At 44.9% G+C, this 27,843-nt stretch overlaps 1 protein-coding gene across 1 annotated transcript in view; it reads left to right on the forward strand.

Annotated features, from left to right (window-relative positions):
* The window catches only part of CDH26 (cadherin 26), a 46,145-nt gene extending 18,815 nt beyond the window's left edge, over nucleotides 1-27,330 (forward strand). The window contains 14 exon segments of the mRNA XM_063096491.1: nucleotides 841-993; nucleotides 2,386-2,451; nucleotides 2,454-2,557; nucleotides 2,559-2,599; nucleotides 5,279-5,337; nucleotides 5,340-5,419; nucleotides 6,679-6,884; nucleotides 8,389-8,521; nucleotides 8,734-8,796; nucleotides 11,315-11,392; nucleotides 16,815-16,970; nucleotides 22,521-22,670; nucleotides 26,806-26,934; nucleotides 27,103-27,330. Of these exon segments, the coding sequence (XP_062952561.1) occupies nucleotides 841-993; nucleotides 2,386-2,451; nucleotides 2,454-2,557; nucleotides 2,559-2,599; nucleotides 5,279-5,337; nucleotides 5,340-5,419; nucleotides 6,679-6,884; nucleotides 8,389-8,521; nucleotides 8,734-8,796; nucleotides 11,315-11,392; nucleotides 16,815-16,970; nucleotides 22,521-22,670; nucleotides 26,806-26,934; nucleotides 27,103-27,330 (1,646 nt within the window).
* Nucleotides 27,331-27,843: the final 513 nt, after the last annotated feature.

Here is a 27,843-nt window from a genome sequence, read left to right on the forward strand (position 1 = left end):
AAACTGCACACATGATTTAAGTGCTGCAATGTTTTCATTCACCAGCAACATATGAGAGTGCCCAGTATATTGTTCATTTTAGATTATTATGTGCTTAAACATTTTAATACATTTTAGGGCCGGCCCCGTGGCTCACTTGGGAGAGTGCGGTGCTGGTAGCACCAAGGCCGCGGGTTTGGATCCTATATAGGGATGGCCGGTGTGCTCACTGGCTGAGCATGGAGCAGACTGCACCATGCCGAGGGTTGTGATCCCCTTACCGTTCAAAAAAAAAAAAAAAAATTAATACATTTTGTGGCCATTTTTATTTTTTTATCAGTTGGTTGTTCTTTTCCTTTGTCTATTTTTCTGTTAATGTGTTTGTCATTTTTCATCTTGATTTTAACCTACTCATTCTATACTAAGAATATCTGCCTGCCATATGTATTTCAAATGTTTTCCTGGTTTATCATTTCTTTCTAAATTTTGTCTATAGTTTTTGCCATGCATTTAATTAATTAATTAATTAATTAAATCTTATTTTTTACTTATTCACAGCTGGCTGGTATGGGTATCTGACTGAACCTGCCATACATTTAAAAAAGTAATCCAATCTGTTAATTTTGTCTTTCGAGTCTTCTGCATTTGCAATCATGGTTGATTAGAAAGTTCTTTTTGACATCATGGCTATTTAAATATTCATCATTATTTTGTCTAGTAAGTATATCTATAGTTTGATTTTATAAATATTTTATTAATTCTGTTGTAGGCCCCAATGCCATTTAACAAAGAATCCAGCTTCTTACTGGTTTGATAGGCTGCCGTTAGCCAATAGTAACAATTTTTAAAAATTCTTTCTAGGTCAATCTATTTTTCAGATGTTAACAGTTGATTTGGATCAAGAAAACACTCCAAATTCTCAAGTTCTTTATTTCCTCATTTCTCAAACACCATTACGGAAGGAAAGTGGTTTCCGGATTGATTGTATTAGTGGAGACATACAGCTCTCAAGATGCTTTGATTAGGAGGTTATGTGGATTTTATTATTTATAAAAAAGACATGCGTTGCCAGTCTTTGAGCCTGGATTTAGGTTCTGCATTTGCAGTGGGGAAGCCTCTGTGGCTAGACTTCTTAGTGAAATTGCTAAAGTGGAATATTTCTTTATTAATATTTCCCTTTCTGTGTTTGAGGAGCTTCATTTTTCTCACTCCTCAGTTTACACTCCTAAGCAGCACAAGGGATAATGGAGAGCAATATCTGTCATTCATGGCCATGGTTCATGTCCACGTGTAAGAAGGTAGCAACCACATGCCGACATTTACCCACGAGTACATAAGGCACCTGGGCTGCCCCAAAGTCTAAGTCCCAAAACAAAGAGCCCCTCAGGACTAGACCCAGCTTTGCTGGGCGTATCACCCAAGATACATGCAATTCTCCAAACTAACTTAAGCTAGAATCAGGAAGTCAAACCATACTGATATAGAAGCAGTTAATAGTCACGTGACTTTACGTTTTTGACTGCTTTATGCCAGAAACTGTGCAAAGAGCTTTTACATGCATTGTTTCAGTTTTAATTGTTTAAACTACCACATGATTTTACAGATGAGGAAACTGAGGCCTAAGGAAAATAGAGACTCTCCTTTGGTAGGAGAAGCCCAGAGAGGTTGGGTCTTTTACACAAAGTCACGCAGCTTGAGAGTGGTGGAGTAGGGTTTCCAACTGGGGCAGTCTGATGCCAGTGCCTCTTGTCTTAATTGCTCTCGGCTGGACCCTAGGATGACCAGGGCCTCTAGTGTCACCTGGAGAGAGGGCAGACTTCAGTTATTGGGTTTGAGATTAGGCCCGAGATTCTGCCTATCAGTTTAACAAGCTCCCAAGTGGTATGGATGGACCACGCTGTGAACAGCAAACTCCACTGTCACTCTACACCAGATGCCTGGGGTTGAATTTTTCAAATATTCCAAGCCTTTCAATCCTTTTAAGTCACTGGCCACTTTGTACCCTGAATAACTATGATCATTAATATCTATATTTCCCTAAGTTCCCCTGATTTTTTGCAGCGCCGTTGTCACATTAATGTTTCATCAGGTTATGGGTTTTGTTGCATTTTTCATTACCCTCTGATGGATGGTGGCTCTTTTCAACCAGGAGAGGAGGAGGAAAAAAAAGCACTCCATAAATGATTTGAAAATGAGTTGAAGACTGTCTTTTGATCATTATCAAAGACAATGTAAATAATAAGTGAAGTGCAAAAGCCACAAGCTTTCAGTTCCTGATGATGACTCTGCTCAGCTTCCTCTGGCCAGAGGAGCAGCAGGTGCTAATGAGATCTTCTCTCTGGGGTTTGCAGCCTTTGGGTTATGAAACTTATGTGGCTCAAATGAAGCCTTGTCATCCCTGTGGAGTACGAGGAGTGGCTCTTCTCCTGGGAGGGGGCCAGCTTCAGCAGCCAAGGGAGGCAGTGGTAAGCGCCACTGTGTGAGGGTGACGGATGCCATTGATCTGCCAGCCTTCCATCCCGGCAGCTTCATCATCAGCGACGAGGATGGCACCAGGCCTGGAATCCAGTGGGGACACTTTTAATGCTGCAGATTCAGACCGAACTGTAAGCCAGATAAGGTGAGGACAGAGAAACAGGAAGGATGGTTGTGTAAGTGGAATTAGCCACATACCCGAGAGGACTCCTGCTGGAAAACCAGCTTGTGTGAAGGGTGCAGGAGGTCAGCTCAGGCTCGATTGTGTGAACACCAGCAGCCATCAGGTGAATGAATGCCCATGAGCTCAGGTTAAATGTCATCTTTGTTCTGTGGCTTTCTCTGACCCTGCCAGGAAAGTTCACTTGCTCATCTCCCTTTGCAATTTCCTTATGTGTCTTTCATAGTTTTTTCTTTATATTAAAATAATTTGTATATGTTTCTATTTCCCTCTTTATCAGGTGTTGTAAACTGGCAGTCTTCCTGCTTCTGGGCAACAGAAGTGTTTTTTTTTTTTTTTTTAAATTGTGATAAAACATACAGAATATAAAATTTACCATCATAACCATTTTTAAGTGTACAATGAACTCAGTGGTATTAAGTACATGTTGTGTAACCATCACCACTATCCTTCTCCAGAACTCTTCACCTTGCAAAACAGAAACTCTGTCCCCATGAAACACTGACTCCCTGACCATACCCCCTCCAGCCCCTGGCAACAACCATTCCACTTTCTGTCCCTATGAAGTTGACAACACTGGGTACCTCATATGAGTGGAATCATACAGCATTTGTCTTTATGTGACTGGTTTAGCATAATGTCCTCAAAATTCATCCATGTTCAGCATGTGTCAGAATTTCCTTCCTTTTTAAGAGTAAATATACATTGTATGTATTTAGCACATTTGTGCTTATCCATTCATTTGTTGATGGGCACTTGGGTTGCTTCGTGTTATGCTTTTAAAAACAAAGTTGCCAGCATTTAAAAATTAAGGGATTGTGCATAACAAACTGAATTTTCTGGATGTTCTCGAAAAAATGGGAAGACTTGAATCATTGGGTCCATATTCCCTGGGGCCATGGTCACTGGGGCAGGGCAGGGGTCCTACATCATGCCCCTTCTCCAGGCTGAGCTCAGCAGTTGGCCCAGTCCCCATCCCACTCACACCGCTCATTCCCAACCCCTGCTCGTGTCCACACTTGCCTTTGAGAGTCCTCCATAGAACATCGCTTCTCAACCTACTTGTTGGGAAGCGCAGATTTTTTTTTTTTTAATTTCCAGCTCTCTATGGAGTAATATTTTTGTAAAATGTCATAAAAATTAATTACTAGAAAAGGGATCACGTACCAGGGCACGCAGCAATGTTTATGACTAAAAGAATTTTTCAACACATGCTCTCAGTTTTTGCAGTTGTCTCATTGTGAGCAGCTGACCAAGAGTGCACAGACCGTTGCCCGTCCACACTGGTGCGCATCGAGGTAGCATGGTTCTTAAGCAGTGTTTGTCGAATTACAGTGTGTGTCAGAATTTCTGGAGAGCTTGTTAAAATGCAGATGGCTGGGCCCTATTCCTAGAATCCTGATTCAGAGGTCTGGGGTGAGAACTGACCTGGCATTTCTGGCAGGTTCTTAGGTGATGCTGAATCTGCTGGCCTAGGGACCTCCCTCTCAGAACTGCTGGGGCAGATCCCATGCCTTATTCATTGCTGAATTCCTGCTTCTTGACTAAGGTTGGCTCTTTGGTAGGTCTCGGTAATTGTTTGGATTGTGCTGATGTCAAGAACTAAACAGTCCATTCACTTTAGCCTCAAATATTATTTTTTGGGGGGATCAGGTTGAGAGTTTTGTGATAGGGTAGAGATGGGATCTGGCAAGATTTGTTTAGTTTTGTTTGCTCCATCTATATTAATTGGAGTTACCTTTCACGTAAGAACTTTCTGAGAGAGCTGTCTTCTGAGCTGAGATGATTCACGGACGAACGCTGGGTTTTTACCCCTGGTTCGTAAACATTGCAAATCCACAGAGTTTCCAAGGAAATTCTGGAACTTTTCCAAGGAGGTGAAGCAGTGCACGGATCTTAATCCCTTTAAAAACCATGACCCATCCAGTGTCAGAGAAGGTAATTTTTGATCCTTAGGGAAGCATTTTCCCAAATGAGAAGAGAAAGCATAAGGAGAAACTGCCCTTCTCTGCCCCTTTTTGGGGCCTGCGCTTTTTCTGTTGTTCACCTGAGTATAGGAGGTTCCACGTGAGAGCCTCAGCAGACAGCTGTGACTGGCAACCTGAATCTTCCAGTGGATGCCATCTGGTGGCTGACAGCTCTTGGAAATCCTGGAGAGTTTGGCATGCCCATCTCTTAAAATGGTGCCAAGTTTGCACAGGTGAGGGGCATGTGGAAGACCACTTTGATTGACGGGGAATTTGGGGGGCTCTGTGACAAAGTGATTGCTCCTGAGGAACTAAAATTCTGTGCTCTTGTTGCAAGGGCAGGTTGACTTTTAACACTGAGCTATCAGCACCGACAGGCAAATGAAGATAGATTCTTTTCTAGGATAAAATGTTTCCCCAAGGCAGACACAGTTATGTTCAGCTCAACATGGAGGGGGACACTTAGTATTCCAGTGAATATTGATTTGACATGCTACTGGAGTCTTCAGACTGTCACCCCTGTGCCTTCATTAAATTCATGAACACTCTTGTAGTTTAATTGCTTTTAGAATTTCCCAAATTACTTGTGATAGGAATTGTGCTTCTATGACATATTTTGATTTGTTTTTTGAGGAACTTTAATTTTAAAAATTGTGTGTTGTTTTCCTTCTATAAGATATAAACTGGTTCATGATCTGGAAAATTGGGTCACCGTAGGTGAAAACTCAGGAATGGTTATACCATGAAGCAAATTGACAGAGAATCCCCTCCTGTAAATGATAGCTTTTATACAACCATCGTCCATGCCATTGACAATGTGAGTGTTTACCCAAAATTGGGGAAAAAAGTGCTCATTCTTGTTTCCTGAGGACAAATGACACCAGTGAGAGTCTTTCAACACAACTAGGAAAAATATAAAATAAACCTTGTTATCACTTTGCACTCATGCTGGTGATTATTTTTGATAGTAATTCTTGAAATGGCAAACTAGGGACCAATAATATCAAAAGAGGGGCAGTTTGCACTCAGAATAGACAATTAAACAGTGAGTAAGTGGCACTCAAACCCGTTATCCTTTTATCTGTTCATAGGACAACTCTAGAGCTCTTTGTCAGAGCCAATGATGTGTGATACATATTCAGCACAGTTTTGCTGAGCTTGGAATGGAATATAAGCTCAGGTATATGTGACTATATGGGACGGATTTGTCATCAACCAGGGTGGGTGGTTTTATGAGCATATTTCAGCAATTTTCTCTACAATCTACCAAGGCTGACTTTTTAAATGCACCAAAACATAAAGTTAAATAAATAAAAATTTTCAAGTAACTTTAAAAATTGTCAAAGTCTGTGAACTAAAACCCAGGTTCCAAGTGATATGTAACTGTACATCCCACTTGCATAATTAACTAGTAAAATGTTGGTTATGAAGACATGACACATATGTTTCTAATCAGTATTAAGTGAAAACGGGGTTAATGTTGCAGGGTTCCATGATTCTGTTGTGGATGGTTTTGTGATTGGCATTATTTTAAGTAGAAAAAATATTTTTATATAATTATAGATTCACATGCAGTTTGAAAAAATAATATAGTGCATCCTGAGTACCCTTTTGCCCAGTTGTCCCAATGGTAACACCATGTAAAACTATAGCACAATATCACAACTGGGATATTGACATGGATACAGTCAAAATCTGGAGCGTTTCTATCCCCACAGGGATCTCTCAGGCTATCCTTTTATACTCACCCTGATTTTCATCCCATGCAGCCACTCCTTAACACCTGGCATGATTGACATTTTAATTTATTTAATGATTCCATATTCTACAAATGATTTGAGGGGGTGAGTGTTTTTTCACCTTACCCAGACATTCTGAATTTTCGTAAAAAGCAGATCAAGTGTATGCCAGTAAAGCTTAGACTTTGAAAGGCAAACAGTTTCGATATTTCAGTGGGATGGTTCTTCCTTGAGAGACTGAGAGTGCACAGTTTCCAGGGGTCTGTGTGCAGCAGGCATGTTCCTTTAATTGATAAGTAACCCCTCTTGGGATTCCCTTCCCGGATAAGGTCTCCAGCTGCAAATGGGTACAGGGCCCCCAGTGCTCATCCTGTCTGACATGATGACAATGCTGACTCTCCAGTCCCATTCCCACTCTGTGGAGATCTGTGAGTCTGCAGTGAAAAAGCCCCTCCTTGTTGAAGCAGAGGATGGAGACCTGTACCCCTCCTCAGACCCACTCTCATTTGAACTGGACCATACCTGGGGAAGTATAGAAGACAGGTGGAAATGGGGGAAATTGGGATGAGTGTTTGCATTGATCAAGGATAGATGGTTGAATATGACAGGAACTCAGTTCACACAGACTTTGGCGAAAAAGGAATTTATTGGCTTAAGTAGCTAGAAAAAAAGCTAGGTAAGCCTCTTCTGGCAGGGCTGGAATAGGTGCGTGGGGAACCCCTGGGAGCTGCCTTTCCACACCTTGGCTCTGTCTTCTCTGGTTCCTTCATTTCCAGGTAGGCTGTTCTCGTAGGGTGGCTGTGTGGCTGCTGGGAGTCTCTGGGACATATCCTAGCACCTGGCAAGAAGTGAATGCCCCTGAACTTATATCCCTGCTTGGCTTGGTCACCTGCCCCACCAATTGTTGTGGGTGGGACCTGGGAGGGCAGTGTACTGTTGGCTGGTTCTCAGCTCACACCTGGACATTGTTGAGATCTGGGCTTAGCCTCTCCTGATTTACATGGGCTGATAGTCTGGGAAGTGTGGGATCCCTCAGAGGAAATTGGGGGGGGGGGTGCTGTTACCAGAGGAGAAATGGATGCAGAGCAGGTTAAAAGCAACTGACATCCACTGTCGACACTCTCCTTTGTGTTTCTATCAATGAAGTCTAAAGAAGGCAGCATGTTTTTAGTTGAAACTATGTGCTATATTTATAGTTCCCAGACTCAGAATATGGGACAAAGTCTTTCTCCTTCCCTAAAAAGAGGTCTGGTCCTTGCCTTTGGTTTCTGGGAGGGAATCTCTGGGCCCTTGGGATATCATGGCTGATACAAGTGTCTTTGTTTACCTGAGAGTCTTGGGCTGAGCCAAATAGAAACAATGTGATTTAGGGTGGGGACTTTTGGTCACACTTTTGGTCACACATTATCAGTCGACCACTGGAGAGGCTGCAGGCTGAGGTCAGTCCTGTGGGAGGCCAAATAGGTTTACTGACCAAGCCCCAACGAGGACTCTGGACACCGAGGCTCAGGTAGCATCCCTGGTTGGCACTATCTCATGTGCGCTGTCCTGCATCGAAGCCAGCAGAGTAACACTGTCCTGACTTCTCAGGGAGAGAACAATAGGAAACTCTGTGTTTGATACTTTTCTGGACTCTGCCCTAAGTGCGTCTTCCCTTGCCTGATTTAATTGGTCTCCTTTCCCTGTAGTAACCTGTAACCATCAGTATAACAATTTTCAGGGAGCTTTATCGGTCCTTCTAGAGACTTGTCAAAGCTGAGAGTGGTCTTGGGAACCCCTGAACTTGCAGTTGATGTCAGAAGTAACTGACATCAACTAGAGACTTGTCAAAGCTGAGGTGGTCTTGGGGACTTTTCCCTCTAACTTCACAGTTGAGTAACTTTTTCTCAGAGCCTCAGCCCACGAAAGGCACAGCTACAAAGATGACGAAGACATAATTTGGCCTTGTCACTTTATGGCTGAGTTATACGTCAACAGAACACGATCCTCCCAGAACCTCTGATGTGGGTGAGCTTGTTCAACCATTCTTCCCCCTTCGTCTTATCAGCACAGCTCTGCTTTTCCTGCTGTGGTGCTCTTCTGTGTTTGAATCCAAGAGGCACAGATGCTCTAGCCCAGGTGATGAAGGCCACCAGACTGTGCTCATGTATAATGGTGACAGCAAAGCCATGTCAGCCCAGGTAGTGGACTATGATGCTTTGTGTTTTGCAGCAATGATGTCAACAATTCATGTACATACAGCACATATATTTTCACCCATTGTACCCCTCTTATTTCTTCACTTTTATTCATATTTGAGTAGCAAATAGGAAAAAAAATTCCTGGATGCTATTATAATGGATCTATTGTTTTAGATCAGTGGTTCTCAATCCTGGGCAATTTTGCCCTCTAGGGATATTTGGCAATGCCTGGAGACAGTTTTGATTCCCACATTGCTGGGTACTGCTGGTACCTGGTAGGTTGGGGCCAGGGATACAGCTAAACATCCTACAATGTACAGAACAGCCCCCATCACAGAGAATTATCTGGCCTGCATCAAAAGTGCTGAGGTTGAGAAACCCCACTTAGGGGAACAATGATTTTTGCCACGTGGAGATTCTCGAAGAGGAAATGCATTGTGCTTACTAGTTAAAGGAGTCTGAGCTGGCTTCCTGGCCTGGCTGGAGTGGAGCATGGCAGAACGTCTTCTTCTATCTTCGTCCTGCAGAGACCAAGCGGACAGTTCGCTGGTCTGCAGGGCCAAGGCTGGGGCTCCATTTCTGCCTTTGCATCTTGTGACCTTCACCAAATAGAGCAAGTCATGTCACCCCGCATCCTCATCTGTGAACTGGGCTGATACAGTCAGCCTCACGTATAAGTTGTGGATCAAAGAAGACGATGTCTACGGAAGCACCCAACACTCAGCCCAACCGACACAAAGCAATTGACCAGTGACTGCTGGCTTTTCAAACCTGCTGCTTCTGAAACTGGTTGTGCCTTATCTCACATCCTTGCAGCGTCCCTGAGCTGGGTTATATGGCAATGAAATGAGAGCATTGTGAGTTCACCTGTCTGTCTTCACCTAGTACTAAGAGTCATTAATCTAAACCATGCAAGCAAAAGGGATATCTAAAAGAAATATCATCTTTCACGCACAGGGATCTGGGTGGCCCATCTTACACCTCCACCTTTAATTCTTCCTAGAAGGAAAAGACTTGTTGAACTGGGTGAGATACTTTTGGGGAAAGACATTTCAGTTATATTTGATATTATACTCAAGTAAATAGAGAAATATTCTAAAAAATGTTCAGTGCTTGAAGAACCTGGGGGTCAACCAAGACTCCTAGGATTCTTCCTGCATTTTTCTTCCCTCCTGGGATGAAACAGGGAGGCAAGCAGCAGCCTTAGGCCCGTGAGCCCTTCCTGGGGAGGGGATGAGAATACAGGAGGACGGTCCAGACTCTCCAATCATTGAATCCCCTGGAAGGAATCCCTCCGTCCCAACGATGAGAGCGACCAATTTTTTTGTGTAATTTGAAGAAGGAAATCATCGTGACAAACAGCAGTCTTTGTGTCACAGATAGAATCCCTTGCCTCAGGCAGTTCCACTGGCTCGGAAGCTCAACCACAGAGGAAGATGGAAGTGGCTCCTAGGCCTGGGGCTGTGCCTCAGGTTCCCACTTGGTGGGCTGGAGCTAAGGCTGTTGATCCTGGAGGAGGCCAGCAGGAGAGTTGCACTCCCCAAGCACGTGGGGGTTGTAGCCGAGATGGGAGAGGTGGCAGGGATGTCCCAGGTGCCCTCCTTGTTGGACAGCTTCATGGCTATCTCTTGGGAAAGAGGAAGCAGCTACAGAAGCGGAGTGCGTTGAAGGGACCATGGTCACTGCAGGGCTAAGACCAGGAGGGTTGGAAGGGACTTTGACCAGATGGCACTGGCCAAGGACTGGTTGTGTCAGTGGGACAAGAGAGCCTCACCCAGGGCAAGGGGCCTCTGCTCTCTTCTTGTTCTAAAATACTCTCCTCTTGTTTCCCACTCACAGTTTGGTCCACCCCTCCATTCCTGCCGTGGTATCTTTAGGGCCCTGAGAATGGGAATCCTACAAATATGGGTTTAGATTCCAAACCTGTGACTTGTCAGTTTCATAACCTAACTGATCTTTGGCCTTCATATATAAAGTGAGATTGATAATGTTCTGTCTTTCTTTCTTAGGTTTATTGGACAATTTAATCAAATAGGACATACAAAATCTTTAGCACTGAATAGGGCATTGACAAGCACGCAAAAATTGGTGGCTGCCAAAATTAGTAGCATTAGCAGTAATTACTACTTATGTCTTTGTAATCATTGGTACATAAGGCCATCTCAGGGTGTACATTAATTGAATATAACCAGCCTATATATGCACACCCACCCACCAGGGACATTCTGTACTCTTGGGAAGACTCCATCCAAGGTATCATTACTGCTTCCTGCTGCTGAACTGCAGGGATGTCTCCTGATTGAGATGATCAGTGGAATTGCATGGATGCCTTCCCTGCATGTGGGGAAGCTAGAGCGCCCTCAGCCAGCAGAAATCTGGTACCCATCAGCACTTGAGCCCCTCAGTGAATGTATCTGTTGGATGAGGAATGAATGAGACAATGCACAGAGTATCATGCAGCAGTGGTGACCCCAAGAGCCATTGCCACAAGCCATAGAAGAGGACGAGCTTTTAGATTCCAAGGTCTTCTGAAACAAGAGGTTTTTACTATCACTTTACGTGAAACACTGAACAACGCGAAATCCAACGTCCCAGCGAGCAATTATAAAAGACAGAAACCAGCATCCCCTCCCCAAATTAGTGATCCAGATCTATAGGATAGGTGTCTTTTTCACAGTCTGTGAAGGCATGGATATAATGTGTTTGGGGGAAGTGTCATTCCTCACTTTCTGGTTTTATTTCCGCCATCTGTAATTTCAGCCCCTGTCGCATTTCTTTCCTTATGTTCCACAGACGTGGCCAGATGTGGAGGATCAGATCCTAGCTCTGTCGGTCAACAATGCCATGGTGAGAGCCAAGCTGGGTTCTAAGGTAACACACCACTTGCTTCTTGATTTAAACAGAGAGGCAGTTTTGTTGATGGTTTCCATGGCAGGAAACACCCTGGATACTCCTCCTACCACCATATCCAGTGAGGTCCTTCTTGCAAGTTTGCCCTCACCCCAGACTCACCTCAAAGCCCCATGGTTCTGCTCAACCTAACATACCTTCACCTCTCAGTGGCAAAGTTCCTTCCTCTTTCAGCAGAATCAGATGGCTCCGTGCTTCCAAATTTCAGTCTGTATAGCACCACCTTCATGACTTTTTGCCTTACACATATGCCACACGTACTAGTGTTTTTTTTGAAAACGTTTTTTTCTTTTAACGGACTTGCATCCAAATTAGGTACATTTATTTAAATAGGAAATTTTATATTTCAATTGTAAGTGAAAAAACAGTTTTGCTTGTATAAAAAGCAGGCAAATGTGAAAACAGACATAAAAGAAATAGAATACAATAATTATAGGTAGGTAATTCTGCCTGCCAAAGGCTCAGAGCCTCTCTGCAAAAAAGAGAGCAAAGCAAAGCTATACAGGCACCAGAGTGACATGTCCTGCTTTATGTCACTGGGATACAGGAAAGAAATTAGAAAGAGAGCAATTTTCTTGCTGTGCAATTCAATATATTTAAAGCCCTGATTTCAAACTGGCTAAATCTTCCCTTCTTTAAGTGGTAGCTGTCCCCGACTTTGGAAACACGAAGTTAATCCTGGGCTGCCATAAATGATTGAGCAGGAGCCCAGCCAGGGCCATGAGCAGGGCCAGGTCCAGCGTGCATTCTGCTCACTAATCTGTGCTCCTGGGAAAGGGCTGTCTTTTTCTCTTTCATACAAAGATGACTTGTGGGCTGGTGGGAGCCTTCTCTTTTCTTCCTCCTAACCAGCCTGCAAGCTTCCAGGGGCCAGAGGCATTGCCCTGGTGAGCACACTACGCTCTGACTTTCTGAGCATTCCCTGGGCTATGCACTTTGCATGCACAATCCCACTGAATTTTCACAGGGGGTGGGAAGGGCAATCTTGCTTCCTTATTTTACAGGGGAGGAAACCAAGGCCTACTGGCTTCTATTTTGGGTATGTCTCCGGATTTCCTTCACAGTGTCCTACAAATAGTAAGTACATCTGTGGTGACTGGTTACATAACCTGCCAGGCACACATTTTCCCCAAGTTAAGTTGTCACTTATGATTTATTAGGTAACCCAATATTTTAAAATCTGCTGCAAAGCATGAAATACCTTAAATAAAACCATTGTCAAGGTCCATCTCCTGCTTTATTTTCTTTGAAAGCTTACTTCATTATTGAAGTGCCTCTATTAAAATAATAGAAATGCAAGGTGAAATTGCCACCATGCCATCCTGTATCTAAACAGTCTCACTTGTGCGTGTCCCCTTCCAGATCTTATCTGTGTGTCCGTTCAGTTTTCCCGCATCGGTATTGCCGATGGAAAGTTGGGGTCACATCAGGTCCCCAGTGGCATTTGGCTACAGCCTTTCTTCCTGGCATCTCTTCTCACACTTCTGCTGTCCCTCCCTTGTGTAGTGATGCACATTTCACTGGTCTGTGAGCGCATGAGCAGGAGAGCTGTGCAGGCTTGCACCTGCCCTCCTTGTTTTCAGCCACAGGGAAATGTGTAGTCTTCTGAGCAAATCAGCATCTTCCCTCAGGATCTCCATGAAATGTGAGCATGTCAGACCATGCACTCTCTGCTCTGGACCTGGTGAATTGCAGAAGTTTGCCCCCTGAGGCTGTTGTCTCAACAGTGACTGATGGTTCCCTAGACAGGGGCCCCTTCTAGAAAATTCTGTGATACTGTTAGAACAAATACATAGTCAATGAAATTCAGAGAAGTGGGGCTTTCTCTATAGGCCTGGTGTATTACTCAACCATCTTTTCATCTGTCTAACCAGCTGTTATTATTGTCGGTGGCTGCTGTTTTCAGAGTGGTTGTTTGATAGTCCTGATCAAATAAAAAAAACTTTTTAGAGCACCCACAAATAGATTTTTTTGTGTCTATCTAAGGGCACCAGAGATAATCTATATGGTTAAGAGCCCATGACTTTAGCCCTGACCAAATTCCAACCCAGAGATTTCTGTCAAATGAATCCCTGGCTTTCCCTCTGCATCATATCTTTATATATTCTACATACAAATTCTAGAATTACTGCTTTGCTTTGTAAAATGATCTTTATGGAATAATTTTAGACTCACAAGAAGGTGCAAAAATAGCGTGGAGAGTTCCTATGGACACTTCCCAGCCTCCCCCAAGAATAACATCTTCCATAACCACGGCCTTATCAAACCTAGAAAACTGACTTTGGCACAGCACTATTAATACAGGCCTCATATATAGCCCTAATTTGGACGTCACCAGTTTCACTAGCTACTACTTTAACAAAAATGTAATTTTCTGGCATAAAACTAAAAGAGATAATCAAGATCCAAAGAGCCATGGTATCACATCCAGTGTTTATGAGGGAAAGCTTGTAACAATGAATTCAAGATCACTATAATTTCATATCTTTGCTCAGGCTGTGTTTGGGCTAAGAAAAAAATGTGCTGCCCCTCTTGGCACAAAGTTGACAGCATGAATCCATATTGAAGGGCTCATGCATTGAAGGACATGTCCCTCTGATTCTGGTGGGGCCCACTTCATGGACAGGGGACCTGTGCCATTGCACAGGCCCCACATTTAGGAGGGCCCATGCTTGTTTCAGTGCTCTACTAGTGCCAACTTGAAATTCTTAATTTTTGACCAAGGGGCCCCATATTTTCATTTTGCACTGCCTTTGCAAGCTCTGTAGCTGGTCTTGAATCCTGGGGGGTGGGGGTGGGGGGCTGTTGTTCACATGTGTTGGGATCACAGCTGTGGTATCTCTAGAGGAAGTCTTACTGGGTGTTTGTGGACCCAAGAAAGAGTTTGCAGATCTAATATTCTCATGCTCTTCCTCCACAAAGCAACCATAAAACTTGTCTGTAGATTTCTTCTGGGAGTAGCAGCATACACTGTTCTCACTAGAATTACTATATCTTTAGTACAAAAGTGAAAAACAATATGATTGCAAGAATTTCTATTTATGTATTTGCATCCTTTGGTAATTTATATGAAACCAGTAAACATTTCATCCTTCTTACATTTAAGGGTTGTGGCGTTGTATACTCTTGGAGCCAGTAGGTGTGAAAAACAGATACTCTGCTCCCGTTAAGTACAGACATTGATGTTACCATCAAAACAATTACCTTATTGTTCTGTCTAATAGCTGTGGAAAGCCCTGATAATGGGAAATTTGGAAGAGAAGAGGTGGTAAAAATATGCCCGACATCCAAACAAACTAAAGGAAAAGTGAATGTGGAACTTGGAGTAGAAGTAGTTAAGGCACACATATATCCAGTAACTCAAAGCTATGAGAGTTTTTCAGCCCCGGCCACATTTCTTTTGTTGCCGAGTCACTAAGAACTCAGCCATAGGCTGAATGTTTCTCTGCCATGTTTCTTCACAGACTTATAGAAATTTTGAGCTAAGGGGGGCTTACAGATCTAGTCAATCTTTTGCCTAATCATTTTTAGGAGGAGAATTTTTTTTTCAAATAAGATCCTTCAAAGAACTCCATTATAAATAAAACAGGTAAGAGTAGCTTTTTTTCAGTGCTGATTTTGTGTGCACTGACATTTATAACACGTACCTATTGTCAAAATAACCAATAAAAATAGTGATTCTGATTAAAAAAAAAATCAGAGTTGGATGTTGTGGATGAAGTTTGCAAAATTATGTTTCTTAGCACTTAATTCATTGCCTCACATTGTTGTAATTTTGTTTTTAAAAACAATTTTGATATACACCAGCAAGCAGTTTCAAACAGTAACAGTTTTTAAGTAGCTCAATTTATATTAGGATTCTTTTTGATTCATCAAACATGGGACCAAAAGCTGCATTCAAGTTTCATAAAAGCAAATTAACATGGCATCCCAAATTAACATGTTGGGGAGGGGTTTAAAAAGATGTAAACTGTTTTCCATTAAATTGTAAAAATACTAAATATTATTATTGAAATAATTTGCGAATGATTAAAATGAAATTCAAATGCTCTCGCTGCAGTATCTCTGAGTAGTTGTAAGTCCTGGCACACAGTTTGACTCCAGTGGCTGAGCCCAGAGAGGCCCAGAGAGGGGCAGTGGTGCTGTCGGCCACAGTGGAGTCATATGTAGTGTGGGGTTACGACCTACAGTTGGCTGGAGGCAAAATTGCCCCTAAGTCTACCTTAGGAAGAAGCCAGGCTGGAGGCTGGCATGGCATCTTCCTCTGGCCCAATATGGACCACCGTGCCTGACTATTAAGCATCTGGGGAGGGGCCATGTTGCACAAAGGGCCGGCATCTTAACAATCTTCCTCTGAGAGGCCCACGGGGGTTAAAACAGATGGGGCTCTGGGGGTGCAGCATCTCAATCCAGTGCTGCTGGCACTGGGAGCTGGCAAGCAGGGTCCCCTGGGCTGTTTGCGGCAGACCACACCTTGCCTCTCTTGCTAAGTGTGTTACGTCAGTTTACCTTGGTGTGATGTGGCTTCACTGTGTATATACACACACACACGTGTACACATATGTATGTATATGCATGTAGATAGATATGTTGCATATATATGTACATGCATGTGTGTGTATGCATGTATATATAGCCTCACGGACATATCATATTGGCCCAGATTTTATCATTTTTTTATATGTCTTCTGGAATCCAATAAGTATCCCTAAACCCAGGGGTGATCAGAAATCATCTCAGCCATAACAGCAACCAGTGTTTTAAAAACACAAATTGCATCGCGTCACTGTCCAGTATAAAACTTTCCAGCAGCTGCTATCGCACCTGGGATAGAGTCTACAAGGCCTTAAAGGCCCATGGGAGCCTCTGCCACCTGGCCTCTGTCACCTCTGGCCCTCGTTTCTCTGTCCTCCTTGCCTCCCTGGGCTCCAGCCACATGGGAACATGCTTGTACCTTCCCTCGCTTGTCCCTCTTACATTTCTCATCACTCTCTGGCCTTGCACCATGGGAGCCTGAGGGTGTGGCTGCCTGGCCCTTTGGCCCTGGGCACTTGCAGGCCTCCAGACCAGCCTGGCCCTGCCTGATTCCGTGGTGGGATCTGTGGGCCCCTGGGCAGCCACCCCATGTGGCAGATGCCAGTCTGTTTCCTACATGATACCCTTGCTCCTTGGGCAGTGCCCAGAGACCCAGGTTCATGAGCATTTGCCCAGTGAACAGGTGAACAGGCCCACCTCTGAGCAGGATGCCAGCTGACTCTGGGCAAGGTCAGGAGGGAGAGGAATCGGAAAGAGCCGGCGAGCAACGCAGCTCAGGGAGCTGAGGTGCGGGCGGCTGCAGCGGGAGTCCACTTTCTACACACTCGCCTTTGTGGACCGGCCCTAGACTCTGCTGCACGGCTGGCTCTGGCTTCTTCCTGCCCTGGAAGTGTGTTTCCACCCAGGCACTGAAAGGTCGAGCAAAGGAATGAACAGAGCCTCCCCTCCCACCACACGAAGAGTGAAACGGGAGCAAATCGCCCTTGACCCGACACTTCACCTGGTGAGTCTGCCTCCCCTTGTCTTGCGGGGGACCATTGATGGGGGAGCCATGACGAGGGCCCCCCACTGGTTTGCTTTACAGGTTTACCTGTATTCCTAGGGCCCAGACGCCCCCTGGAACTGATGAGAGGAAGGGTGGCAGGATGCTGAGTCAGGCAGGGGGCTCCCCTTGTCCTGTAGCGGGCTGTCGGTTCTGCTTTCCCTCCCTGCTCTGGGCTTGACCCAGGACACTTCCTCCTTGATCATGGTATCAGACTCTTTGGGCTGCTAAAGCAAAATACCATAGACTAGATGACTTAAAAAACAAACTTGTTTTCTCACAATTCTAGAGGCCAGAAGTCCCAGATCAGAGTGCCAGCATGGTTGAGTTCTGGGGAGGCCTCTTTTCTGAGCTTGCAGACATCCACCTTCTTGCTGTGTCCATGCATGGTCGAGAGAGAGAAGGAGAAACCAAGTTCCCTGGTGTTTCTTCTTATAGGGCACTAATCCCATCATGAGGACCCAACCCTTATGACCTCATCTAAACCTAATCACCTCCCAAAGGCCCCATCTCCAAATACCATCACATCAGGGTCAGGGCTTCAACATAATTCAATCCATAGCAATCCCTTTCATGGAAATCCTCCTTCCAGGGCTGCTTTGTAGAACCCAATTTAAGACAGACTGAAGCTTCTTTTTCTGCAAAATTGTGAAAGATGTGGTTTGACTGTGCTGAAGGGCTATTGGGCAAGACTCCGATGTTAGAGGCATCCTGGGAGGTTTCTCAGCACAGCCACATGTACTCTTAGAGGGTTAGAAAGCGCTTGGGAGCTGGGCAAACCCATGGGTGGGCTTAAATGGCAGGAGCCGGGAGGGTCCACGTGCTGCTGTCACGGAGGCTTGCGCGGCCCTCACTCAGGAAGGGATGTGCAAAGAAGCTGTGCATGCAGGTTCTGACTCTAGGGAGCATCACACGTTGTAGGGAAGCTGGGACTGGGACCTGACTAATAAGCATAAAAGGAACCTATAAATGCAGAACAAAGAGAATAGATAATGTGTCCAAGGTCACAGCCCTTGAAAGTGGTAGATTTGGGGTTCCAGCACAGGCACTTAGGCTGCAGGCTCTGGGCACTTGGGGAGATCATCATAAATCATCCATCCCCAAGCTTCAAGTCTGCAGACCCTGCTCTAGTGGGCCTGGGCCGCTCATCCGAATTTCTGATTTGAGGTCCTGGGATCCCATTTTGTGAAACCTGGTGACAGGCCTGGGTGTCCCCTCCTCTGGCTGTCAGAGTGGACAATAGACAGGGTCATTGTGGCCTGAGACAGTGTGCCCAGCCCATGTTGCTGCCTGGGGTCTCCCCAATGTCAATCCCTGTGGTTTCTGTTGTGGTCCCCAGGGTGGGAGCTCCAGCTTCCTGCCTCAGTGACAGCCCCAAGCCCACCATGGACTTGGTGCCTCCTTAGTCCTGTTCCTGAGCCCTGAGAATGGGTGACACCTGGTGGCTGCTGCTGCAAAACAACACACACATTTTCCCCAAGTCTAGAAGCTTCCTTAAAAACAGATAAGCCAGGCTCCTGTGGCAGGGGGCTGCATATCCACAGAGTCCAGGCTGTGGGATGCTTCATCAGGCCCTGATCGTTGGCAAGGAAGATGCAGAATGAGCCACAGAGAAGTTTCTATGCATCTCTGCCTGAGCAGACTGCAACCTCCACGAAAGCTGGCCTGTGTCATTACTGGGGTGTTACCCACAGTCACAGAACAACAAACCAGTGAAAGAAGCATTCTTCACTACAGCCTGCTGAGGTTGACAGATCTGGAAACAGGAGCTCAGAGAAGTTGCTTCAGTGATAAAGCTATGAGGGCAGAGCCAGGGCAGGGGTGCATGCCAGACCAGCCCATCTGATCACGGAGCAATATCAGGGAAATCTCTATTTTCTAAGCCTCAGCTTTCCATCTGGAAAGCAGGGTTGGGACAGCTTTACTGCTTTCTCTGGAATGGTGCTGTGCACAATGAGATCATGTTGCTATGTAAATATATGGTGATTGTGACATAGTATCTGGCTTACCACTTTCACATATGTGCACATATGTGCACTCACACACACATGCACACACACACCTCATGCCAAGTGGACCTCGTGGACAGGGATGCAGGTGTCCTCCTGTTGGGGCAGGAGAAGGCTGCATTCCAGCTGAGGACCACTCCCTGCTCTCTGCCAGGCAGGCAGTCAGCTTAATTCAGTGCAAACTCAGAGCTCTGCACTTGGTGGTGTGAGAGAAGGAGAAAAGCAGATTAGAAAGCCTGGTTCTTTTCCTTGTGAGCTTTCTAACTTAGCTGGTGGTTTATGATGAATTATTGATCTGATGGGGCCTCCAAAATTGCTGAATCAGGGTTTGGAAACCCACTGCTATACCATTGGCCGTGGGGGTTTTGAAGTTGGATCCACGCAGCACAGACCCCACTGCAGAGTCTGCTTTGCTCTGTGCACCCCAGGTCTGGCATTAATGATCTACCAGCTTTACTGAAGGGACGTGACAGGATTTCTAACACCCAGGCCAGAGCTGGTATATCCGTTTGTTAGCTGTCAAGAGCTTCCTTTCCCCCTCACACACCTCCCCTCCCACCACCCTCCTGCTGTACGGTCATATGGTGACCACAGTCCCCACTGAGGGGCAGAGGTGTGGTGAGTGTTCCCGTGTATACCTGTGGGCACCAAGCCCCGTGCACCAGTGGACACAGGGCCCAAAGGTGTTTCCTGCTAAAAGGAGGGCCTGGGAAGATTACTTCTGTGAGCCAGAGGGAAGTTGGAGACCAGACTGCCAGAGTCATGAGAGGGAATGGCCCAGAGCTCAGGAACCAAGTGGTCCCATCAGAATGGGGACATGTGTGGCATCTCTGGGTCCCCTTGGCTGCCCTTCCCAGCCCTCTCCTCACCACCCACTGTGGGCCCTTGGATTGTGACCGTCCAAGCTCCACATGACCTTACCTCTCAGTAATTACAGTTAGCTGGTGGTGGGTGAGAAAGTCTCTTGCTAAATCTGTTCCCACCAAGTTGACGGAACTGGCTTGTAAGTCAGAAAGCACCCTCCTAGAGGCAGTGGAAGGTGAATAGGCTAACACTCCTCTCCTTCCTTCCTTCTATTCATCCAGCACACAGTTATTGAGTCACTCAGGCCAGAAAAAGCTAGAAAAGGCTTCAGAGTGAGGTGACTTGGGTCCCAAATGATGAACTGAAGTTTGCTGAGTGGAGGTTGGTGGGTGGGGACAGTCATTTGCAAAGTAGGGAACTGCAGTTGCCAAGATCAGGAGGAGGGAAAGAGCCTAGTGGCCCAGAACATGGCAGGAGGCCCTAGGCAGGAATGTGGGTGGTGAGTGGTCAGCAGAGGTGCTGGCAGAAGCCTGGCCTGGGCCAGGTGAGAGGGCTGGTGGACTTTACGTTTGTATATCTTTGGGGATTTGGAGGCCAAGAACTGCTCCAGAGGGTTTTAGGAGTTGTACAATCAGATCTGAGATCTAAAAAATGTCTCTGGTGCTTATGTGCAGGGTGGGCCAGAGGCAGGAGGAGTTGGAGAGAGGGTGGGAAATGGCGAGAGGTGGACTGTTGGGAAGGAGAAAATCATGACACCCTCACATCAAGTGGCTTCACGCAAAGATGTGCATTTGTTTAACTCTGCACCCCACAAGTATATTTAATCAGTTGTTTTTCAATTTAAAAAAAATGATCATAAAAAAAAAAGGAAAAAAGATGTGCGTTTCTTGCTCATGTCACAGTCCCACGTCTGTATTCAGCAGGAGCCTTCCAAGCGTGGTGCAGGGGCCCAGGTTCCTTCTGCCTCATGGCTCTGCCACCTGTTAGGAATCTGGAGACCCATCGCTGGAGGACGGGAAAGGGACAGAGTAGGGTATTGCAGGGAGGACTTCATAGGCCAGGTATATGTCCCTCGTACCTGCATCTCATGGGCCATACTCAGTCATGTAGCCACACCTAACTGAGAGGCAGGAAACGTGATCTCAGTGGGTGTCTAGAAGAACAAGACACGAGTTTGGTTAACTCCCTGCCAGCCTCTACCACGATGACTGGAGGTAAGGACTTGACTTAAGGCACTGGCCATGGGGCTGGAGAAGAGGGGACATAACCAGGAACATGACAAGCGTCTGAGAGGATGGAAGGGGGAGGGAGTTGAAGACAACTCCAGGATTCACTCTTGAACAGCCAGGTTGTTGGGGTGTCATTGCCTGAGCCAGGCTAGAGTTTTACAAACTTTAGTTGTGGTCTTTCCACCATGACGATTTTCCCACACCCACTCACTATTATTTACTTAAAGCATTTCTGCAAAATCAGCTCATATTTTAATTAACTTTTTGCTTTATAGTCAGCCAAGCCATGATATTTGTGAAATTATGGAGTTGATGTACTTGTTATTATGTTTTAAAATATACATTAAAATAGTTATCTACTCAAATAAATGTGTGTCCTCATGCCATCTAAAATCATCTAATGTGGCAGGGGTCAGCAAACTTCCTGTAAAGGGCCAGACAGTAAATATTTTAGAATTTGAGGGCCAGTTCTGACAGTGCAACTCTGCCGATGTCGCATGAGAACTGCCATAGACAGTACACAAATAAATGGTCTTGGCTGTGTTCCAATAATGCTTTATTTACAACAGGTGGTGGGCTGGATTTATCCTGTAGTGGGGTGTGCACACTACACTTGGGGAACATTGAAGGAGGGGGTGTGGGAGGAGGAGAAACAGGTCAGGGGACAAACATGAGGAGGTTTCAAGGATGTAGGGTCTGAGGTCCCTGTGGACATCCTTGTGATGCTGTCCAGTGGTCAACTGGAGTTCTGGCTCTGGATGACGGTAGGAAGCATCCTGGATGGAGATGGCGATTGGGACATCACCGTTGGTCAGGGACGAATGAAGCCATGGCTTAGGCATTCAACCGGGAATGGGCCAGGTGAGCAGTGGTTTGAGGAGTGACAGTGGGGCGGGGATGAGGAAGGCATGACTGAGCGGGGACCAGCCTTCTTGGCAGGAGGCAGTAAGCACAAGCAGAGGTGAAGGATGGACTGGAGCACGTTGCTGGGTCGGAAGGAGGAGCCCCGGGCGGGAGACATGGTAAAATGCAGAAAAGAGAAGACAATTGTCCCAAGGAGGACCCAGTGGAGTCACAGAAGGGAGGGGTTCAGGGCACAGGAGGCGGGGGCGAACCCCAAAGAATGAATCAGTGAGAAGGTGGGAGGGGGTGGGAAATCCTAATGGGGGGCTCAGGTCATCCTACCCAGGATAGCCACTACCATAATCGTCACAGTTTCCTCCCAGACATTAGCCGGAGACGGTGAAGGCAGAATCTTTCTTATTAGCGTGGCTGCCATTTCTGAGTCTGTAGAAACTTCTGTGACCCTTGCAGACATGGGCTGCCTGCCCTTAACATTGTGTTGGAGTCTTCGTCCCTCAGATAAACCTAGAGAAAACTAGCTGCGTGTGCAAGCCTGAGGACTTCCTTCCCCTTCCCCGGCTTCCCCAGAAGCTCCGTGGTGCTGACCTGCTGGAAAGTGACCCCGCCACCTGCCTCATGTCTACAGCCAGGAGGGAGGGACAGATGGAGCCAAAACCCTCAGTCCCCTCACCTTCTCGGAGCAGGAACTGCTACCTGGTTTGCTGGACTGTTTGGGTTCAGCACTACTCCACTTGAAGAAATACATTCTGAGTCATGTGTTCCTTCTAGAACAATGCATATTTTTGGAGTCACTACTCAGAGATTATTTTCGTTTGTTCTTTATTTTTTTAAATTACTTCCTAGTCCTAGGATGAGGGTAGACTGTTACTCTGGGTTAAATGATCTGATGGTCTCAGACCAGCCATCCTGAACCAAAGTGAAATAGTGCTTATGCTTTTTTAAAATTTGATTTGTCAGATTTTCTACAGAAACCTGAATTTAATTGTTATTCTTTGTTTCCATTAGTAGATCTGGAGACAAATGAAAATATTATCCATAGATTTCCAGCTATTTGGCAACAGTAATACAGGAGAAAAATAAAAATAGATTTTTAAAGTTTGTTTACATTTTTATAATTATCATTCTGCTTCAGTTTAAGTAAAAAAAGATAAGTAAATAAGAAAGTGTTTTCTAGAATAATTGTGATCAGTATTTTTTAGTGATTTAAAAAAAATATTGGTCCCTTTTCACTTCTGATTAGATACATAATAAAATATATTATCCTGAGAAAAATGACTATGCTTGAAACTTTATAAGCAGTACATGCTTTTAAAAAATGAAGAACTGACATAATTTAACTTGCATATATTATGTGAGTAAAAGAATTTAGGAGACTTTGAATGAATAAGTTCTGATTAGATTTTATCTTTAAACAAAACTACAAACTTTAATTGGTTTTTACTTGTCCACTTACTGCTAGTGTAAGTTGCTGGGGAGGGGAAGTTTTCTTTAGAAAATCTTTAAAAAATTTATATAGTAGGACACGTACCCTATAGTCAGTTTTCTCGTCTGAGTAATAGATAAGAGACTGACCAAGCAAAGTTTAAAATGCTACCAGAACAGTTTAATATATATATTGGATAGCTAAAAGTCTCTGGCCAAATTCTAAAAAAAATTATATAATTAATGAGCATAATCTTTTGTGAATGCCCTCTCTATTTATTTACCCCAGGATAAATCAGGAGAAACATGTGTTTTGCTATCACATCAATAAAGTATTATATTAAACAGTGAGTTTTAGCTCAGCATTAGTACTTTCCCCTTCTTTCTGAAGAACTATGCAAATACTTTAAGAGATCTTTACTGTTTCTACATAGTTACTCCATTCATTCTGTGGTGCTTTGGAAACTGAAAAAGAAGAAAAATTATCTCCAAAGCAGTGGAATGTCTGAATCTGACTCATGAGTGTGCAGAACAGCCATTCTAATACTGGGATGATTCAGAGGACAATTTAGGACATTTTCTGTGTAATTCAGGATAAAAGCAGTTTTTTAGAAAAATGTACTTTTGAGCCTGAATTGTTGAACAGGGTTCAATAGGTGGTTATTAGACTTTCCTGGATCTAAGGAACAGAAAACTACTGTCAGAAGGCAAATCTGGCCCACCATCTGTTCTTGTAAATAAAGTTTTATTGGCACACAGCTATGCTCACTTGTTTGGGTATCATCTGTGGCTGCGTTTATGCCACCTCAGCAGAGTTGAATAGTAGCAGCAGAGACCACGTGGCCCACAAAGCCTAACATATTTACTTTCTGGCCCTTTACAGAAATTGTGTGCATGCCTCCTTCTCTAAGACATCCTTTTTGGAAAGTCCACATCATATCAAACATATTAAGATGTATCCACACACTGGCTCAAAAAAACCCCAACATATTGACGTATAAATTTTGAAAGATTTTAAACAAGTTTGCTTTTGGCTACGGGCAACTTGTTAAAATTTACTGCTGGTTATAAAATCTTGGCAGTTGTGCATATTTGTGAAGTCTTGCATTATGAGATTCTGTCCAACAGATTGTTTTCAAAAGTAATAAAATACTCATCCAATATTCATGAATGCCAAATTTAACAATTGAGGAGAGCAAAATGTTATACTTTGTAGATATTTAATTAGACATTTATTAATTTTGATTTTGCTGTTTTCTTTGTGTCTTTTGAAGCTAATATTTTTTTTTCAGATCTTGACCATTTTCACAGGCCTCAATCCTTGGGGTTATAACATCCAGTGGAGAGTATGGCCCCGTTGGCATCTTCACGAAGTACCCCTGACATATGATATTTCAGCCTTCCCCTTTAGATGCCAATCAATATTCTCTATTATCACCTCCCCCAACTGATGTGTGCCAGGAAACTTCCTGGATGTGGGCTGGATCTCCCCACAAGTTCATTCTCATGTCTATCTACATGCTTAAAAAGGTTTCCATTAGAAACATCAGCACCAGGAGGTTCTGGTGAAAGTTGTTAGCCTCCAGTGGAATTCACATATGCTTGTGAATTCAATGAGTTCTTGCTAATGGCAATGAAGAAGGCAGTAAAACATAAATAGTAAATATTTTCAGGGGAAATGTGATTTTATTAAGAACATTAGCCTGCAAATTACTTAGCAATCCAAAGATAGCTGCAGTCTCAGAAGTTAAATATTTATTTTGCATTTCATCAATTTTGGTTTTCCATGTGCAATAACAATCCTGTTGGTGTTATGGAGCTTTTCATCTGAGCTGTTTTTTGCTTACTTTCATGATTTACTAAACACAGAAGGTATCTCAGTTTTTAAAACTTTCATTTTCCCAAACTAGACATCTCATTTTATGTCTCTGTGAAGTAGACATCGGAATGGTTGCCTCAAAGATGATCTCTGGCAGTTGTCAAGGGAATCAAGACAGTGCCAGGGACAGGATGTTTCTGAGATTGTTTCCCCCTCATTGGAGAATTTTTCTGTGTGGCAGAGACTGCAAATTTTTTTGAGTCATTGTCTCCTTTAAAATGTGTGTGTCAGAGGCCAAACAAATCTGCCATAAAGGAGGAGGATAAAAAATTCTGGAGCTGTAAAAACAGTCCTTTAACTCTTCCCAACACTAGGACACTAGTACTGAAATATAAGGCTATCGGGCCTTAAAGACTAACGCCACCTTAAGTGACATTACAAGAGGCGCCATTATGGGCCCACAAGGGCGTATTAATGTGGCGCTGGGCGCCGGGAGGAAGTATGGTGGGAGTGTCTGCGGGAACCTTGCCTTAGCCCTTATTGGCCAAATACGCTCTTCTGCGCTCGTGGACACTGCGTGATTGCAATAGCTAGGCATTGAGACAGGATGCATGCTCTAGTAACCTTTAAGCTGATTGGAGGATGTAAAAACCTCCCTTCCCCATTTGCCTTTAAAAGCAAGTGCTTGTGTGATAATAAACGGAACTGCTCGACAGACCCCCCCCCCCCCCCCCCCCGCGGCGTCTGAGTGCCCTTTAACGGACTGGATGGGACCGGCGGCTGTGCTCACCTCTCTTCACGGCTCTCTTCCCCCCATCTCCTCCCAAGGGGACCAGAGAGAAAGAGGAATTCGGGCAATTCGCTCGCCCACCTAGGGAAAGACTGATAATGAGGCGTTTTTTCTAGGGCTGTTTGGGTTGGCTGGCAGCGGACCTGGCATAAGGCAAGCATGAGGCTGCAGAGCCTTCTGATTGCCCTAATACACATTACCTCTTCCTCCTCAGTAAAAGAACCCTGACTTTTCACTGTGCACTTGCCACCCAGAATGGGAGTGACATTTCTATCCTCCACTGCAGCTAGGTATGGCCACATGACTAAATTCTGACCAATGGAAGGAAGCTTCCATGAGGTGTCCTTGGAGGGTGAGGATGTGTCTATCTCTTCTCCCTCTTCTCCTTCAACTGGCTGGAATGAGAATTGATGGCTGGAGCTGGGCAGCCATCCTGCAATGTTGCCATTACAGCTGATGCATGGTGTGACAACAGGATAGGAGGGGCATAGGTCTCCGACACCATGGAGCCCCCTACTATAGGGAGCATTAAATGCATCTTGTGTAAGCCATTGCTATGTTGCATTTCTATCACTTATGGCCAAATCTAATTTTAACTGATATAAAATATAGAACCAAGAGAAATGAGCTACAAGTAGCAGAATTTAAGCATGTGGCCTTGGCTTTAATGGATGTGTTTAGGTGGCAAGGACTCAAATATTGTGGGCTGGTAACCCTTGTCATACAGAAAGCATTTGATAAATACAGTCCCCTGTTTTGTTGTGAAAAGCAGCCCATGTTCTGAACAAGGATTGTGGTAGGAAATGGCAGGAGAAATTCATTCTGCAGAAATGCATTAGCTGCTGCTTCCTGCTTTTAGGAATGTTCTGCTGAGGGATGGCCTTTGGCTACTGCTGGCCGGTCCAAGCGCAGGAACGGAGGGAGCATAGCTGTGCTAATGGAGATGCTCTCCGCCTGCGGTCTGCAGCCAGAGTTGACTGAGAGCTTGGTAATTTGGAGCCTTGCAGGGTTAAAAAAAGCAAAGGCTGTCTCTCAAACTACATCAGTCACAGAAATGGCTTCTGCAAAGCAGTATACTTAGCAGAAAATAAAACTAGAGCCCTGTCCCAATAGGAACTTTGTGTCAAAGGTCATTTTAAGGGCATTGCCTTCCCAGCTGTGCACATCACTTTGGATGGCTCAAGGTGGGCCCCATCGAGCTGAAGAAAAGGTGGCATTGTCCGAGTGTAGGGGCCCGGAAGGAATTGGCCAGAATCTTCAGCGTTATAAACTGTGTCTTAACAGGTACAGCTCCCTGGAGACAAATATGGCAGAAGTGTTTATGTTTTTGAAGAAAAACTATTTTGCTGAAGACACCACCAGCCGGGTCTGCAAAAGCCTGTGATTATTCAACCCCTAAGCAATCCCTGGAACCACCGACCTGAAAAACAAGAAGGAAAGTGTGAAGAGTGCACAGCTGTGGTGAGGGCTGGCCTCTGAGCCCCATATCAGGAGTGTCAGTGAAGACACCGGCGGGAGGAACCTCCAGGAGCGCCAGGTCAGGCTGTGGTGGGCGATGCTGGGAGGGCCCCGGCTGTTCCTGCCAGCTGGGACTTGCTGGTGTGTGTGGGCCAATGGTGACTTTGTGTAAAGCTACACAACTACGCCAGTTGTCAAGCAAGGCAAATCATAACTAAAGCCAAAATGTTTCACTATTTTAGTTATTATCTTAGTTATACTAAATTTCCATTTATACTGTCAGAGCTAGGGCTCAGACCCTTCAAACCCATTGAACAGACTGGATCACCACACCCCTCACATGGCAGGCTGGGTCCCCAGCCCCCTCACATGCAGGTCCATGCTAGGTAATTCGGACAGATTCTGGGAGCTGTTGGCAGATGACACGGGCTCAATCTTC

The sequence above is a fragment of the Cynocephalus volans genome, chromosome 1 (assembly GCF_027409185.1).
Source record: "Cynocephalus volans isolate mCynVol1 chromosome 1, mCynVol1.pri, whole genome shotgun sequence".
Classification (NCBI taxonomy): Eukaryota; Metazoa; Chordata; class Mammalia; order Dermoptera; family Cynocephalidae; genus Cynocephalus; species Cynocephalus volans.